The sequence below is a fragment of the Abramis brama genome, assembly GCF_963993115.1.
Source record: "Abramis brama genome assembly, chromosome: 4".
Taxonomy (NCBI): Eukaryota; Metazoa; Chordata; class Actinopteri; order Cypriniformes; family Leuciscidae; genus Abramis; species Abramis brama.
The window spans coordinates 53,099,400-53,118,092 of NC_139966.1; the positions used below are offsets into that span (position 1 = coordinate 53,099,400).

At 37.5% G+C, this 18,693-nt stretch overlaps 1 protein-coding gene across 1 annotated transcript in view; it reads left to right on the top strand.

Annotated features, from left to right (window-relative positions):
* Positions 1-16,908, top strand: part of ttll12 (tubulin tyrosine ligase-like family, member 12) — a 38,659-nt gene extending 21,751 nt beyond the window's left edge. The window contains exons 5-14 of the mRNA XM_084112624.1: positions 2,819-2,952; positions 3,135-3,211; positions 6,513-6,629; positions 6,913-7,107; positions 8,537-8,648; positions 11,623-11,774; positions 12,417-12,498; positions 12,580-12,648; positions 14,343-14,481; positions 14,853-16,908. Coding sequence (XP_083968750.1) covers positions 2,819-2,952; positions 3,135-3,211; positions 6,513-6,629; positions 6,913-7,107; positions 8,537-8,648; positions 11,623-11,774; positions 12,417-12,498; positions 12,580-12,648; positions 14,343-14,481; positions 14,853-15,004 — 1,229 coding nt within the window. The 3' untranslated portion in view covers positions 15,005-16,908. The remainder of the gene's footprint in view (positions 1-2,818; positions 2,953-3,134; positions 3,212-6,512; positions 6,630-6,912; positions 7,108-8,536; positions 8,649-11,622; positions 11,775-12,416; positions 12,499-12,579; positions 12,649-14,342; positions 14,482-14,852) is intronic.
* The last annotated feature ends 1,785 nt before the right edge of the window (positions 16,909-18,693 follow it).

Below are 18,693 nucleotides of genomic sequence, written 5' to 3' on the forward strand. Positions count from 1 at the left end.
GGAACAAAGGGGATTATACCTCAGTGGAATGACTCGGGCCACTTTAGGCTGCCCCTCATGGAGATAAGCGTGCTTCACATGTCTGCGCATCATGACAAAAGGCAGATCAAAGATGCTCCATGAAGTCTACCAGTCAAAAATTCAAGTGAGAATGGGAGAAATGGCAACTCTAGACGAATGTTAAGATCAGAATGAAGAGTTCAGATGCAAAAGCCTCTAAGTGCCATCTGAAATTTTCTTCTAGAATGATCATTTTTATCAAGCTCGTATATTTAAGTTCAGTAATTTCACTTAAATGACAATTAATAGGTCATTTTCATTTTCATTTAAGTGAAATTACTGAACTTAAATATATGAGCTTGATAAAAATGATCATTCTAGAAGAAAATTTCAGATGGCACTTAGAGGCATTTGCATCTGACCTCTTCAGATGTTAACAGGGCTTTTCACACTCGAACGACACGTTTGCTTTCACGCTCCACAGGAAACAAAGGAGATTATCGTTCACACCATTTTACAGGTCTTTTACTGCTTGGTACTTATGTCGTCAGTTCGTGTATTCATTTGATCCTGATAAGTTCTTAACAGAGCAAAACCTGGCATATGAAATAATAGTCCAAAAACTGTGATATATAAGGCTGTAATGGCTCATATAGTAGAATATGAAGCTCACACCCAAAGAAGAAGAAGAATAAATAAAAAAACGGAGGAATCTAAATATGCAATTGATGCAGTTGCTGATATTTATATTGCCAAAAAAGTAAGATTAAATTCTGATAGTTTATGATGTAAATCGCTGAAATCTTTATAACAGCAGCAGGCTATTATATAAAATGCATTGAAATATCAGTTGTCACTCTATATCTCCCAATATGATGTCTAAGTAAGATTATATTTCAATATTCAGTTGTATGATCAAACCTCTAGTTATGAGGGCAAAACATATAATGCTATACAATGGTGATTAAGAGATGTAAATGTTCATCAAAAGCTTGGTGTGATTTGATATTCACATTTTAACATGAGATAACAAATATAAAAGTCAAATATTAAATATTTTGCAGCAAAAAGTATGCATTTCTCAGCACACATATATGAAAATATGTGAATCAAAGTTGTTCATAGAGAATTCTCCACATTTCCTAAATCCATGGTAAATAAGAGGATGCAGCCTCTCATTAACTTAGCATACAGAAACGCCAGTACCTATTGGCGTATGGAAGGCCAGTTTGACATCATTTTGGTTAACAGTACACATAATTCTAGCAACATCTAGATTTGGTGTTCTGTTGTTTGTTTGTTTTTATGCAAATGTGTATATTTAAAGACAATATCTCGGGTGCATTAAAGGGATAGTTCACCCAAAAATGAAAATTCTGTCATGTATGAATTTCTTTCTTCTGCTTAACAGTGAACACAAAAGCAGAAATGTCAGTAACCAGACAGTTCATGGCCTTTATTGACTTCCGTGGTATTTTTTTCTCTTTCCATACTCATCTGGGTATCTGATTCTCCTGGAAGCTGTTTTTTTGGCATCCTCACATGTTTATCATATACATATACAACCCCTGCAGACGCAACATTAGATAAAACATAGGCAATATCTTTTTCCTTCAGGGTTGAGTTGCAGCACATCACTGGAACACAACAATACATACACACAAAGCAAACTACTACTTAAGAATCTCTCATTCATTCATGCAAATCTACTGTCTCCAGCTGTTTTATGAGAGGTCAAAATAAATACTTCTGGTGTGAATGGTAAAGGGGTTTCATTCCCGCAGCAGCAGAACAGTCAGAACAAAGAAAACAATGCCTGTTCTTCTGATGCAGGAGATGCCCAATAAAGATCCTTGATAATATGTCAAGCTTGGGGCACAGGAAAAGGTCCAGTGAAAGCTGAATAAATATTTTCAAACCACTCAAGGAAGCATCTGTAAACAGAACTTCGCACACTGTTGCTTTGTGTCTCTATTGCCAGGTATGCTGACTCTTTTAAACTATTTTTGATACTGCATTTTGAATTTTGTTTGTATTTTATGCTGATCAGTTATGTATTGTGTATTCATTTTAATCCTTTTAATTGATGTTTAACTCAATGTTTAAATAAATGTTACATCTTGATTTATTCTGAATTATTCTGCAATCATTATTTTAGTAGATTATAAGGAGGCTGATGCTACCGCAAATCTTAGTCAGGGTAGGTCAAACTAAAGGCGCATGTATGAACTGAGCAGTTGGCAAGTCATCTGAAGACCTTTTGATTTCTGTCTATCACTGATTTAGCAAGTTGTATGGAAGTGGCTAAAATAAACTACACTTTTTGCAGGATAAACTTGAACTAATGTGGTTTCGCGGTCTTAAGTGATCACTATCGCTGGGCCCTAAGCATATGTGAATGAGTTCATCTTAAATCTTTGCAGAAATATAACATCAGAAAGGCACAGTTGTCTTTATCATGAGAACGGCAAAATAAATATAAGAACAAAACATTAAACTTTAGAACTCTTGATTCATTTGCATGATGATCAAATCAGTTAATTACAAAATAAGTGCAAGTGGAAGCCAGACTAAATGAATAAAAACTGAAGATCTGGCTCACGCTAGTAAAAGTCACTTCTCAGATAACAAAATACAGATATTTTCCTTTACATTAATAGCAGAATGTATGCAATGATTTTAAGGAAACTTATGATTCCCTATACATTAAATAATAAAAGAGAAAGGGATTATAAATCCACCCCTTCATTACAAAGTGGTTTTATTCAAATTTCTGCCTTTGATTTGATGAAATTTTTGACATTTTGACATTTATCAGATGAGGTGACGCGTGATTTTGCATACGGAGAAGCAGACGCTTTGGTGAGGAGATGCCGCCTGTTGCCATGGATACCCGATGACCTTGAGGCAGTGAGCGACGACATCCGGGAACCGTCTGACCTTTACTATGAAGTGAGTGAATTTAATCATCTTTAAAATATTATTTGGAAGTGTTTGTCTATGTGGAATCTTATTTGGTTGTTGGCATTCCTACTTGTAATATGTCAGACTGTTTAGGTGTTTTTGTGGACATCATTTTGATCCAGAAAAATCTTTAAGTACCATTTTCTCTCTACATCACTGAATTTTTCCAGACGATTCTACAAGAGAACAAGGAGAAGCTTCCTGTAGACATCCAGCCTTATGGTGTACCAGATGGAAAAGTTCTAAAGTAAGCCTTTATGTGAATGTCAAGTATTGTTTCATTGTGGTCTTTGTCACTCTAAAGTCTTATTTCCATGTCAAAATTATTTCTACATTATTTTGTACAGTATAAAATCCATTACGTCGATGGAATGTCCCCATTTAGATAGCTTAGTAAGTGTGTGCGTGTGTGTGTGTGTGTGTGTGTGTGTGTGTGTGTGTGTGTGTGTAAATGAGGATCTGGAACATGTCTCTGCATGTAACAATTACAGCCCCTTAATGAACCACGCTAAATCTTGGGTCACAGTGTGGGCAGTGTTCTCTGTCTAGATCCTTCATCCTCCAAGGCTGGGGAGGTTTACAAAAACTGCTAGGCTTTAAAGGGTCATGAAAGGGTCATGATTTTTTTTTAGATGTTAAAGGGATACTCCACTTTTTTTGGAAATAGGCTCATTTTACAACTCCCCCAGAGTTAAACAGTTGAGTTTTACCGTTTTCGAATCCATTCAGCCGATCTCCGGGTCTGGCGGTACCACTTTTAGCATAGCTTAGCATAGATCATTGAATCGGACAGGACCATTAGCATCTCTCTCAAAAAAATGACCAAAGACTAGAGTTTCAATATTTTTCCAATTTAAAACTTGACTCTTCTGTGGTTACATCGTGTACTAAGACCGACAGAAAATAAAAAGTTGCGATTTTCTAGGCTGATATGGCTAGGAACTATACTCTCATTCCTGCGTAATAATCAAGAAACTTTGCTGCCGTACCAGCAGGCGTAATGATATGATGCAGCGCCTGAAAATAGTTGACCCTATAGTCTACCGAGCTGGGGACTATTTTCAGGCGCTGCGTCATATCATTACTGCTATGCTAATGCTAATGTCTGATCATGAACGCGATGACATGATTAATTATTCTGATACCCACAAGACAATGTAGACCAAAAATTCAAAGAAGAATGGACAAAAAGTAACTGTCTTTATTCTCTCTGTTAAACTGATGTGTGTTATTTCTTCAGAGATTGTAGTGCTTGTAAACTTAATTAAAATATTATTAGACCTTTTCTTCCTCGTTTTCATATAGACAAATTAGGCTATAGCTCAAAGTTATAATCCTTAGGTGTTGATATTTCTAAGGATAATTTATCAAAACGTATATGATTTGTTCATGATAGTGTTAGGGAATTGCATCTGTCTCATGCAGAAGTCTGTATGCTGTAATGCCAAGCAGAAACTAGGTCACAGGGTTTTTTAAGGATGGAAAAGTACCCAAAAACCTGAAGGAGGGATGCAGGTGGTTGTTATATAATATGTTTGAGGTTCTCCACCAATAGAAGGAATGTCTCAGGGAAAATGTTTCTAACGGTGGCGATATCTTGAGGAGGAGCAAAAAGATAACTGTACAGATGCCCATTGGGTACCTAACGAGAAGAAAGAGATACATTTTCAGAGATACAAAGCCGAGTTGGTCTGCAGACTAGAGACTCGAGTCTGTCCTCACACACTCTTTTAAACAGTTTTCCATATGCTCTTCCCCAAGATGAGGTCAATACATTACATACACAACACACTTCTTTATCAACTTTTTTGACTGTGGTGAAGCAGGAAAAATGATATACCTTACTTATGTTTTTATCATTTGCTTCTGTTTTATCATTTAGTCATTTAGATCTTCAATAGCATTTAATCAAATATAATCATCATATTTTAAGTAATCAATATTATCATGTTGATGTGTTTCTTATTACTATAATTTTGATGTGTTTACCATTATTATAATTTGAAGTGTATGTTTAAATGCTTTTATTTTATTAATCTATTTCTTAAATGTAGCTGATTGACTTAAGGTGAAAGCTGTACCTTTTGTACTTGCTGTTTTTACTGTCTTAAAGAGGTTTTGTTGTGGCAAAAAATTATATTAAACCCTCATCACTGCGTAAGAGACACTCTGAATCAAATTGTCTTTTAAAAAGTATTTATTCTTGCAAGAAGGCCCAGTCACCACACAGAAGTTACGCTGTAGGGTGATTGAGACACAGACAGGAAGATCTGGGCAGCCTTGATACTTGTTTAAATGACTTATTCAGCAGGGCTTCTTTCCGCCACACATTCCATAGATAAAGGACCCACTGTTGTGTAAGCTTCGATTCATCACTAGCTGTCCCTTAAGACCTCTGGGGTCAAAGGTCCCTTCCCAGCTGACACCAAGTCTCTCACTCTTGCACTTCCACATGTGTACAAACATGAATAAAGTTCCTGTTCACATACATATGTTCCCCGTTACCATACCACACTACAAACAATATAAACATGTTACTCACATTCCTTTGTAATATCTACTGAGGATCAATGAAAATCAATTTTTTTTATTACTGTATGTACCACCAGACAGACCACAAAGACTTCAACATTTCTTAGAGTAAATGGACATGCTGATTGTATCTTAGCTGAACATCTTGCAGAAAGGACATGTTTTGCAGTTGGTCTGTATTGTGTATGGTATTAAGATTGACAAATGTCTGACACCTCAGGGGTACCAGGCAATGTGTGCACCCCCCCCCCCACCCCCCCCCCCCCCCCCCCTCCTGCTGTGAAACCACAAGTGACTGATATGTCCCTTGCATGCGTTCATGTTCTTATCATAGGAAAAGAGGAACTTAGTCCGGTGCTTTGAGGCATCTGCATTAGGAGGAGAATATTTTCTGTAATTGTCAGTCTCAACCTGGACAAGACCCTGCTCCTTCGCAACCTATCTTTTCTTAGAGAGCTCTCTAAAACAACTTACCTTTAGGCAAGAATATTATACTTTATTATAATAAAGTAAAGTTTGGTATAATAAAGGTTTTGAATTATATTTTACTTAAGAAATATTAGAAGTGATTTGAACTGTTAATTGTATGTTTCATTATTAAACTTTTAATCATGTTTATGGATGAATTAATTTTACTCTTCATTTATTATTTGATTGTCTGCTGTTAAGAAATAAATTTGACTTAATCATCTGACTGGATCTCCTCCTTGCATCAGACTGTACGTTTTTGGAACGAGAGGCCTCAGCTCATCACATATTTTCTCTAATAGCAGAATGAGTGTCTCAGCCATAGACTGTAAAAAATAGGTCTCAGCTCACCATATGTGAGCACATTGCATTCTCTTACAGGCCTCTGCACACACACACACACACACACACACACACACACAGTCAAAAACATGACTATAATAGAATAACTCAACATAAATGGCTATATTCACATTGATCATTCCTGATTCAATTATGTTCTGAAATATTCCATATTCACTTTGTCTTTTCTTGTATGCACAAATCAGGGTCTACACTGAGATGAAGCAGGTTTTAGACCATCTAAAACATCCACGTTTCCAATTCACTGAAAACGAGGAAGAGGCTGACGTAATCTGGACCTTCTCCCATATCCGAGATTATCGGTGAGCAGATTTACACACACGCACACTTCAATCCGATCCCTAAACCTAACCCTCATGCAAACCTTTTTTGCAATTTTAATTAAGACATTGTTCATTAAGCTATTTTTACTTGATGGTGGGCGGTTTCAGGTTTTTATCCTTGTTGAGGACGTATGGTCCCCAAATGTTCCACAATTTGGGCAAAACCTGGCCCACACACTTTAGTCTGTCTGCCTTGGCAATTGGTGATCTGTTACTTTTCTTGTTTCACTTAAATACTTTTGTTTGCTCAACTGACTAATAGGAAACTGAGTGAGGAACGGCCTCATGTCCTGCTTAACCAGTTCCCCTGTGAGACGGTGCTGACCACTAAAGACTGCCTGGCATCTGTGGCATGGAGAGCCAGGGGAGGTCAGGGGGCTCCGTGGCTCCCCAAGACCTTTAACCTACAGACTGAGTTGCCTCAGTTTGTCAGACATTACTTGCAAAGACAGGAGAGGTGAGCGTCTGTCCGATCATAGTGCTGCAAAACTAATTTGTAAAGGATTTTGGTAATTCTCTCACACTATGTAATCAGACTCAACGTGCTAGGGAAAAAGAGAAACGGCCGGGAGTCTATTCAGTCGTGGAAAAAGAGCGACTGCCTGAACAGAAAAACGCACACACATTTATATTTAAATATTACATAGTTGCGCAGAATAGATTTCCTTCTATTTGACTGCACATCAACAGTTTCCCATTGTTAGCCACTTCCAAAAGTCTAGACTTCTTAATCATATGGCAGATCTAATTAAAGCATACTCTTGCTCCACTTCCTTTTGTGGCTGGTCTTTTGAACTTCCTAAAAAATGCACAATAATTTTTTAAATATCGGATTTCGACATAAGGATAAAACTTAAAATCCGCATGAAAAGGGAGTTGCGATAGTCTTTCCTTCCCTATTTTGTCACATGAAACGGCTTCTCAAACAGAGAAGATCTGATCTTCTTGACTTTTTCAAGAAGATCTTCTTAAGGATCTTGATTTTTTTCCCATCAGGAATTGATTGGATTGGAAGGATATGGTTTGCTATTGTTGTGAACTCATGTAAGGACAGGTTGAGAAGAGATGACGCTGCAAGTGCAAGCCTATACACAAGAAACGTTATTTTGTAGCTGAACAGTGACTAAAAAAAGGCTGGGGAAGCAATATCTGAGTCTTCTACCAAGAGCATGATGAGCAGGGAACTTGTGTCCAGTTATCTGAGGCCCTTAATATCCTTAGTCATATTTCTAAGTACTAATAATTATATTATAATAGATTATATATAATATTAACTATAGTAAATGTAACATTTTAGAATATTATATTGAAGAGGACCTTTTATGCTGTTTTACATCTTCAATTTTCTTTAGTGTAATGTCGCTGTTTGAGCATAAAAAAGGCCTTATAAAGCACAAATACGCCTCAATTGTAGTCTTGAGTTTTCTTCCGGGAACGTACATATCATATTATCCCTCATTTATATAATTCCTGCCCATGGAAAAGGTAAAATAATGATGTGAGGCCTGGTTGAGTTGCTAAAGTATTGTGTTAAAACTCACCGTTATGGTAAGGGGCGTTTCTGAAACACGCTGGAAGCAGTTGACCAATCACAACACACTGGTCTAGTGACAGAAGCTTATCTGTATTGTTACAGTTACTGATCGTATCAGTATTCTTTTAACAATCTTCTCACAATTTCCATACACTGTTTTTAAAGAAAACATTTCACTCTCCATCAAGAAATTTCCATCACTGGATACAAAGCAAATTAAAATTATAAATCTCTTTTAGTCTAACATGACATTCTGCATAAAGGATGGTCCTAAGATGAAGTCTGAAATATCAAGCTTACGTGTTGTCTATTATTATTTGTAGTGTATAATGTTTGTCAATGATAATTTCAGAGGACTGGAAAACCACTGGATCTGCAAACCTTGGAACCTGGCCCGCGGTCTGGACACACACATCACGAACAACCTCAACTACATAATCAGACAGCGAGAGAGCACCCCAAAGGTATACACACACACACACAAGCCTGTTATTAGTTTGGATTGACGGTATGGTTCCGTTCTGGGCAAGAACTCCCTGCGCATCCATGCAGCCTCGCATGGATAAGAGCAGAGAGAGCAGCGATAACCCCCCCTTGGGTAAACAGAACAGAACCAACATGAATGTAAGCAGATATCATTAATTCAAGATTTTAAAGTACAACATAATTCGAGATTTTATTCTGATTCAAGGGCAATCAGAATGCCAAATCCTGACTGGACGAGAGGAGGAGCTGGGGATGGAGGAGGGTAATTAGCTCCTGACCTAATTAGCTTGATAACAATCCATTCAACACGCTGTCTATAATTAAATCTGCTGTGGTCTATTGGAAGAGCAGCACAAAAGATGGCCTGTTGTACTCCAGAAAAGAAGGCTGGTGGTAAGTCATGGGGTGGCTGGAGTTCCTGTCTCTAAGAGTCTCCCTGAAGGCTTAGTCACTGTCACATGCATTATAAAATGAATAGTCCCTTCGGGCAGACCAACAGAGAAAACAGTGTCTTCGCCTGTCAGGGTCAAATGTCTTTTGGACATAGCTGGAATGCACAGCCTCAAATATTCTCACGACACTGAAACAAAACCTGGAGACAAAACAACTCCTTCACTCAGACCCGAGGAAGAATGAACTACTTCACATTTATTGCAAAATAATTAAATTACAGCATAAAATCAGCTATGCAAAAAGAAAAAAAGAAAAGAAAAGAAAAGGTTCTTGCCATACTGTTCCTTTTATAATAAAATCATTCTCTGACACTTCTTTCTGACCCACCAGATGTTCTTTCCTTGTCGCCTACTCTATTTTTGCCTTCTCACTTTTTTTTTTTCCCTCTGTATTCTTTGACGACATTGTTTTTGCTTGTGGTTTTCACACTTCATATTTACTACCTGTGCCCTATCAGTAACATTGTAGAAAGCTGGAAACATTTCTATCTATATTACAAACAAAGGAAGTCACTTAGACAGTGACTTTCAAATTAAGCAAATAATGTTTAATCATTTCTTTAAGCCAATAGCACTGCTTATATGATGTTTAGAGCATTTCTTACATCATTTAAAACCACTTATTTTGTTTTAATCAAAAAGGCATCTCTCATAGCAAACCTTATAGTAAAGTGCTACCATGTTTTTCTATGTTTGTTCTTAGTTGTTGTGTATGATGATTGGAAATTAATACTTTTATTTAGCAAGGATACATTAAATGCATAGTATGCAAGTTTCACCCCTAGAGGTTGTCGTAGATTTTTCCCTAAACCTAACTAAGTCCCATCTCATCTGACCTAAGTCTACCTGGGCCTATAATATTTATACTCTAGCGCGTCTACACATCGACATCGGCTGAGTACAACCCTACCCTAGCGCGTCTACACATCGACGTCGGCTGGGTGCTAATCCTATACTCTAGCGCATTTACACATCGACGGCGGCTGAGTCTAATCCAAAACCCTAGCGCGTCTACACATCGACGTCGGCTGGGTGCTAATACCTGTTCCCATATCTAGCTTACTTCCTGAGCAGGAATAATCGACAAACAGACCTCAGCAAATGTCCTTTAAATGCTTTAATCACGGCCAGAGGATCTCTCGAGCAGTTCTCAGAGAATTTCCCCCAAGAAGAAGCCAGGCCGGAGGATCTCAGACAAATTCCATTGAGAATCCCACCAGCTAACACGAATACAACAGTTTTTATAGAATAAGGAGGTATGGCAAAAATGTCATGCTGCATTACATCATTTCCACACAATTTGATTGGTTTTCATAGAAAAACCCCTCTGTTACCAGGTAAAGCAAACTTTGTTTTAATGATTACTTCATTAATCACAAGGTTCAAATTAAGTCATCTGTCTAGTTTCAATTCCCATATTTGTTATTTTTACACTCACACAACCAAAGTAAAAGGGGTATGGCAACACAACATACAACATTCAAAAACAGGGCCGAACGTTTTAGTACATTGTGTTTCAAAGTGTTATCATGTTAGGCCTAAAAAGAGAAATAAGGTTAGATGTTAGAAACATGGTTAGTTTAATATATAGTTTACTATTTTATCTATTAAAAATCCACCACAAGGTCACTTGTTCAAAACAATTACAAAGATGTATCTTTGGCAACAGAACCCGTAGCAAATGATAATTATTAATTGTAGTCCATCACAAATGTGCAAAACAAACAACAACGGCTTGCTAGAGGCAACCAGAGGTCGTCGGCTTGGACGCTACAGCTTCTACTTCCTCATTTTTTCAGGAAGCGCACTGTGTTTCTACTGAGAGCTGCGAAATTGCAAATTTCTCTGCATTTAAATATTGTTGGAAACATTTGAGATAAAGTACGTACACAAGTCAACAGAAAGATCAAGTCAACAGAACTCTGCGCTGCACAAATGCGTGTTTACCGTGTGTTGCAGGTTTTCATATGTGGTTTCGGTAACTTACAGCAATGGAGATATGAGCTGTGTGTTATCTGAAGATTTTAGATCCAGTCACTGTTCTCTACCAGAGCTGCTGCCGTCAGTTTTGTGTTCTACACACACTCTTAAATGCTCCACTCTCCACCCAGATATAAAAGCTGCTGTCAGGTATAGACGATTTGACCGATGAACTCGCGGCTCGATTGGATTCTTGACGTATCTAAAGTAAATGGTAAAATGGTAAATGGACTGCATTTATATAGCGCTTTCAACAGACCCATGGCCACCAAAGCGCTTTATATATTGCCTCACATTCACCCATTCATTCACTCATTCATACGCCAACGGCATTTCGAGATTCAAAACTCCAAACTCAAAGAGACTCAAAACACACTCCAAAAACTGGCGTTGTGAACAGAGCCTAGTGTGATTTGATGTACATGTCTGTGAAAATTGCAAAAGCAATGACATCTGATGACATTAGATATGTTCCTTCACACCCATGAGGGCTTAACCTGTGTGTATGTGTCTCTCTCAGGTGGTGAGTAAGTATCTGGAGGACCCTGTGCTGTTTCAGAGAGATGAGGTGGGCATGGTGAAGTTTGACATCCGCTACATGGTGCTGCTGCGCTCTGTGGAACCTCTGCGTCTTTATGCATATGACGTGTTCTGGCTGCGGTTTGCCAACAAGTAAACCTCCACACACATTCCACATCCTTTTGACATATCTGGGTGACACTTTATTTTACAGTGTCCTTGTTACATATGTTACATGTACTTACCATAGAAATAACAGTAAATTATGCATAATTACATGCAACAACCCTCAACCAAAACCTACCCTAACCCTATAGTAAGTACATGTAGTTTCTTAATATTACTCAGTACTTAAATATATAATTGCACTGTAACAATGACACCTTAAAATAAAAGTGTAACCCATATCTGAAAACCCTTTGTCCAGAACAAATCATATAAATGGCATGTGGCTAAGTATATTATTGCAGTCGAAATAGCTCCAAAAACAGTGGGAAACCAGGTCACCTAAAGGTCAGGGAGATAACAGATCTGAATGTCCTGATGCTCACAATGTGTTGCTGATTACCAACAGAATTTAGCTTGATGAATGAGAAAAAGTGAAAGAATGAAAGTATTAAGGTATTGAAAAATAAGAATGTGATATTTGATGCTATGTAATTGTTTGTGTTTTATTTGTACTTTTAGTTTGTCATGATATCACCAAACCTGTCTATGCATTTACATTAATCATACAACACCATGTCTGCATATTTTCATACATCTCTGCATTACAATGCTTGTCTCTCTGTCCAGACCTTTCTCGCTGGATCACTTTGACGACTATCAAAAACACTACACAGTGATGAACTACGCCAAAGATGTGCAGCTCAAACAAGTACAAAAACTCTGCTTAGGTTATATGCTTAGGTCTGTAAGGTTGATCTCAGATGACTTGGATGTTTTTGTTTCCCATCAGATTCACTATGATGAATTTATCCCTATGTTTGAGAGCCAGTATCCACAGTATCCATGGAAACAGGTTGAGGTATGGCTTTATGCACTTCAAATTTTGTGAAATAATATTCTTAGGATTGATTACACATATACAGATCTCTTACAGTCAATAATTGTATCCAATAAAACCAGTGGTGTGCCGTCAGAGCCAGCAGGGCCTTCTCTGCTGGCCCTGTCAAAATAGAAAAATAGATATTTTTTCTATAATTAAATTAATGTGTGTCTGAACATGTCTAAATTCAATTACTGTCTATCAGTACGTTACAATTATATTTCCAGAAAGAATATGGTTATTTTTTTGTGAGTCTGAGCTGGATTTTACATATGTCATCTAAACGCAGCTCCGTGGACCAGCACTAGTAGTATAGCTAGCCTTCCGTTGAAGCTGCCGTTTTCCATTTGATCATAACTTTGATTGATGTGTTTTATCAGCCAATCAAATTGTGATGCGTATGACAGAACGCCCCAGAGGCCCAGCGATGTGTCGACGGCTAGCCCGCGCTGATGTCATCGACATCGTTACGTTAGATCGTTACTGAAGGCCCTGACTGAAACCCCACGGTACACTACTGAATAAAACTAATCTTTGATAATCACAACTGCATATTTAAACGTTTTTTCCTGTAAAAAAAATGCCTTAAAATAGCTTGAATGTAACTCTACACCCTTGCTTCATTTAGTATATGCGGATCTATGAAATTAGTCCCCGCCTCCAGTTGTGTTTCCACTGTCACTTCCTGGGCTTGTTCGGGCCTTCTCAAGGGGGGGTTTTGACCCGCTGTATAACTTAGTCCAAAGCGGGTCAGGAGAGGTTCAACGCAGCTGCTCATTTCCTATGTTTTCATATCAGGCTACCAGCTAACCTCAGCATTTAAGATTTAAGCATTTAGGGAGGAAGAGAAACCCACAACTCTCTCTCAAGGTTAAGTTACTCCAGACAGTTGCTGTTATTTGCCCTTTTACCGAAACAGCAGATTCCAGTGAACATTCACATGGTTCTTTCTTCAATAGAATGATTAACGTCGAAACGGAAGAAACTAGAGTGTCTCTGACCATAACCTGTGACCATAAGCACTTAAATCATCAGTGAATGTGACAATATGTGCATACTTGAGTGAGTGTAAATTGATATAGTACTTCTTGAAGAGACGAAAGAATTAAAAACAACTGTTTAAATCACATTTTCTTATAAATGTATTATACTCTCTCAATAAGGGATCAATACTAATGCAAGGAGATCCAGTCAGGTGATAAAATCAATTTATATTTCTTAGCAGCACATGATCAAAAAATTAATTAGAAATAACAATATTTCATCCATAATCATGAGTAAGTGTTTAATTAAGAAACATAACTTCTAATACTTCTAAATAAAATATAATTATTGCCTATAGAAAAGCAAAGTTGACGAGAGATCTCTCTTTCTGAAAGTCAGGTAGCAAAGGAGCCGAGGTCTGAGGTCTTCCTTTTTATACAGTTAATTTAGACGAGCAAAGCCAAGTTCCTCTTTCAATTGCCATTTGCAACAAGATAACCTCACCAGACACAACTACAAGATCAGATATTTGGCCTTTGTGGTTTAGAGGTATTCAGGGTGAAAGTACAGTTTGTCATATCCTTCTATACCATGGTAACATGGTATACCACTGGTAACAAATTAACCAATCAAAGTCAAAGTTGTTGTGCAAAGTTATTTGTTGTTCTTTTGAATGTTGTTTGTTGCAGGCAGATATCTTAAAATCGTTCTCGGAGCTCTTCCAGGCAGCTTCCTGCCGTCCTGCTCCATACGGGATCTGTGCGTACCCCTCCTCCAGAGCCATATACGCCATTGACCTCATGCTGAAATGGGACCATACGGTGGGAGGTAAATCCTATAGACGCTCAAAACACACTCCCCTATATTCATGCTACATAAATTCAGAAACACCTTTTACTCTGATTTTTGTTTTGGAGAGAAGTACAACAAAAAACAAAAAAGCCATGAAGGTGTTATTTAGTCTCGGTGCACGTGGAATCAGCAGAAAATAATTTGACTGTGAGATTTGAATTGTCTTGTTTTGTAGTGGTAACATAATGGACATAAACGAAACATGGTGATCCTGAGCCAAAATAAATTCAGAGCGAGGACATGAGGACATGCGTCATGGGAAAAGAAGTGGAACTTCCTTGTATGTGAAAATGTAAAGGACTCACATCGGTTAAAGTGCAGAACTCGTATGATTTTTCTTTTTTCAGGAGAACGTGTGATGCAGCCTCAGATACTGGAGGTGAATTTCAGCCCAGACTGTGAGCGGGCCTGTCGTTATCATCCCAGCTTTTACGACCACATGTTCCAAACGCTGTTCCTGGATCAGACAGACCAGTGTCCTGTCACTCGGATTTTATGACCAACCTGAATTCCAGTCCTAAAATAACATCTATATGTGTACCATAAATAAAGACGACTAAAGCCTCTTTAACACAGTGTTTATGTCATCAGATTGCTGTGGTCTATGTAGCAGTTACACAGATGGATCACTTGTGTGAGGATGTGTGGATTGTTCACTCCTGAATCTGTTAACTTTGATTTTAGTGTCTTAATGGAAAACTCAGTATAATGAACAGAAACAGAAGGAAATGAAGCTAAGTTCAAATAGTAATATAAATATGTTTATGGAGAACGGTATGTTTATTAATATTTGTTAGATCTTTTCTTTATTTCTGTTTTGTCATTTCAGTCAGGAATGATTCAGCTGAGGGAAGATGTTTAAGCATCAACATAGCTTACACCCTCAGATTCTTAAAATAAGATCAACAAGCTTTTATACATTTTCAAGGGGTGGTGTAGTGATCATCCAATAAGAATATACATTACATCATATATAAGTCCTTTTATGGAAAATCTCCATTCCATCCTGCTTTCCTAGATGAAATACATGCATACAGAGTGTATATGATGATTAAAAAAAAAAACAGATATGGAAAAGAGCAATATGTAGTAAATAAAACGCATGTAGGCCCACCAGACAAAGATACAAGATTACCCATCTGGCCTTTGCAGTTTTGAGGCCCCTGGGGTGAAAGTACATTGAAAGTTTGTCATATCATTCTGGACCATATGTGATAAAAATTGTTAGTCTCAATCCATACATACACATTAGTATCAGGAGCTGCTCTTGTCCCCTTTCCTCATACTAGATGTTTCCTCTGCAGACATGGTATTTAAAATTACATCTCAGCACTTTAATAAGTCTGTCTTTTGGAAACTTTAGACTTCTGCTCACCTCTACAGGAAGAACAAAAGGTCGACCTAAATCAACTAGGAATAACAGGTGAAAAGAGCATTAAACATACATTTCAGATGATAATAATAATAGTAAACACAAACTATATGATTCCTTAAGATATGATTGGTTAGATTTGATTTAATGATAAAACATAAACACGAGATATTAAAAAAAAATCTACTTCATCAGTAATAATCAGTTTTTAATAATAAGTAGCCTGACAATAAGCAAGTCTTTAACCAAATTAAATGGTTGCATCGATTCGAAAATACGAATAGTCATGCGCAGATCTATCTATCATGTAAAATACCCGTCAATGTGCAGATACTGCGGCTCATAAGCATATGAAAGAGTAATTAGTGGCAAAAGGCGCCAGCACTGGTGAGAACTACTTCTCACTTCAGATGGTTGAGACGATCACCATCAGCTGAAGAGTGTTGCGCCCAACCCCCATCGAGACTATTTATCACTCACTGCCATTTGTGACTTCAAGAAATGCATGTGTTTCTATAAAACTGGTGCAACAGAAAAAAAATATATATATATATTCCTCCTGTTTGCTTTTCATCATATAATCAAACATATTTTATCATATAGTATTAGGGAATTTCATTTGTCTCATGTAAAAAGTCTGTGCTGATGTAGGCCCTAGCTATCAAGCACAGGACAGAGGGTTTGTGCAGATGGAAAAGTAACCAAAACGCTGTACATGAATCATATGGGAGGAAAATGGAAAAGCACAGGAAAAGGTTATATAAGATGATTTGGAAAGATATTTTCCACCAATAGAAAGAAGGCCCAGAGGGAGTTATTTTTTATTGTGGCAAAACTAAGAGGAGGGGCGAAAAGAAAAGATAGCTAAAGGTGTCCATTGGATAGCGATAAGAAAAAGGTATAGAAATGAACTATGGCAATGGAAAGATCAGATGAACAGCTGGCATCTCACTTTATTGCTTGCCTTGCTCAATAAAGCTAATTCTTCTGAGACATTTGAATCTGAGAGCTTTCTTGAGACCCGAAAACTGAAAAGACTGAGAAACTTTTAATCTGCTACAACAAGTCAATCATATCTTCTTGTGTTGATTTATCATCTGTTTCCTTTGATGGTTTTGCTTCTCAAATAGTATCAATGGTGGATCTATATTTTTGACTGTACCTTTTGTTCTGAAGATGCAGCCTAAGCAAGTTTCCAATAACTGCTGGAACAAGTTGTTTTTCTGTAAGTGTATAGTAGCCTATATTTTAATGCCACGACTACCAAGAGGCGTTACTTAAAGGAACTTGCCCTTGCTTATCTGATCAAACTCATGTTTAAGAAGTGTGTTTCCATGTTTCTTGTTTAGCTAGTCTCTCTTTCAGACTCAAATCTCTCTCCTTCTCACACTCTTACTCACTGCAATACAGCTCTCGTCCACTTTTTTCGCCTTAGGTAAGAATATTTTCCCTTAGATATTAAAAGTGATTTTTAACTGTTATGTTTATTTTCCTTATTAAACTCTAAATTCTGAATATTCCAAAATATTTTATTCATTTTTAGTTTTCCATCTGCTATTAAGGAATAAAATTGATTTCTATCTGCATTCCTTCATCTCACTGGATCTCCGTGCATCAACATACATCACAGAACATCTCAGAATTGAGAATAATATTCTGAGAAGTATGTTCAATGTCCTCAATATGCACTTCCCATCTTGAACCGCTTTTCTCCAAAAAGCCAGTTCCTAAATTACATCATCCTGCAGGAACTTCTGGTGGGGCGACTATGGAGCCCCTAAAGGGACGTGGTGGTGGAAAAAATTTGTGATGGGAGAATGTTTTTCAAATCTTTTGCGTTCCCCCGACAAACTTTATGAAATGCGGTGTTGTGGCAAAATTTCTATTAAATCATCATCACTGCGTAAGAGACACTCTGAATCAAATGGTCTTTTAAAAGTATTTATTCTTTCAAGAAGGTTCAGTCTACCACACAGAAGTTACGCTGTAGGGTGAGTGACACACAGACAGGAAGAGATGGGCAGCCTTTATACCCTGTTTCAAGGTTCCTTCCCAGCGGCTGTTTCTATAGATAAGGGACCCATTGCTGTTCAAGTTTCTATACCTAAAGACGCAAACTGTCAGATATAGGGTCAAAGATCCTGTCCCATATGTTCCTGAAGCGTCACACCAAGCCCCTCCCCAGGCACGTACATACATCTTGTTTCACACATTGACAATATAGACACGTGACACATTACTTTGCAATATATGTTGAAGATCAATGGAAATCAAATGTTTCCATTACAGCGGTCAGTGCTTAACTCAAGGTGGAGTTATATATATTCACAGATTCGAACTTCTCGGATCAATAACTAGTGAGCTAAACGTTGTTAAAACACAAATTATACTTGTTTAAATTAAAGTAACTTAGAGCTACAACCAAATTTCCCTCAAAACGAGCTTTATAATATAGGCTAAATGGATCTATGAGCAGGCGGCTGAGAGACAAGTCCGAAGGGACCAAAAACGTGACTACAAAAATAGTCATTAACTTCAATGGTACAAACTGTAGTGCCACCCAATTCAGTTTACACATCAGTGGTGTCCCACTGGTCATAGGCTATTACACTGCATGCTTTTGCACATTTTATATTATGAAAAATATTCAATAACTTCACTGTAACGCCAAATTTAGTTCACACATCACTGCGTTATATAACACTTTAGTTTGGGAAGTAATTGCACATAAAAAATAAGAATAGGCCATTCATACAGTGGGTTCCATTCAGACCTTAACATTAAGTATTTTACTGTTTTACTGTATTCAACAAGAC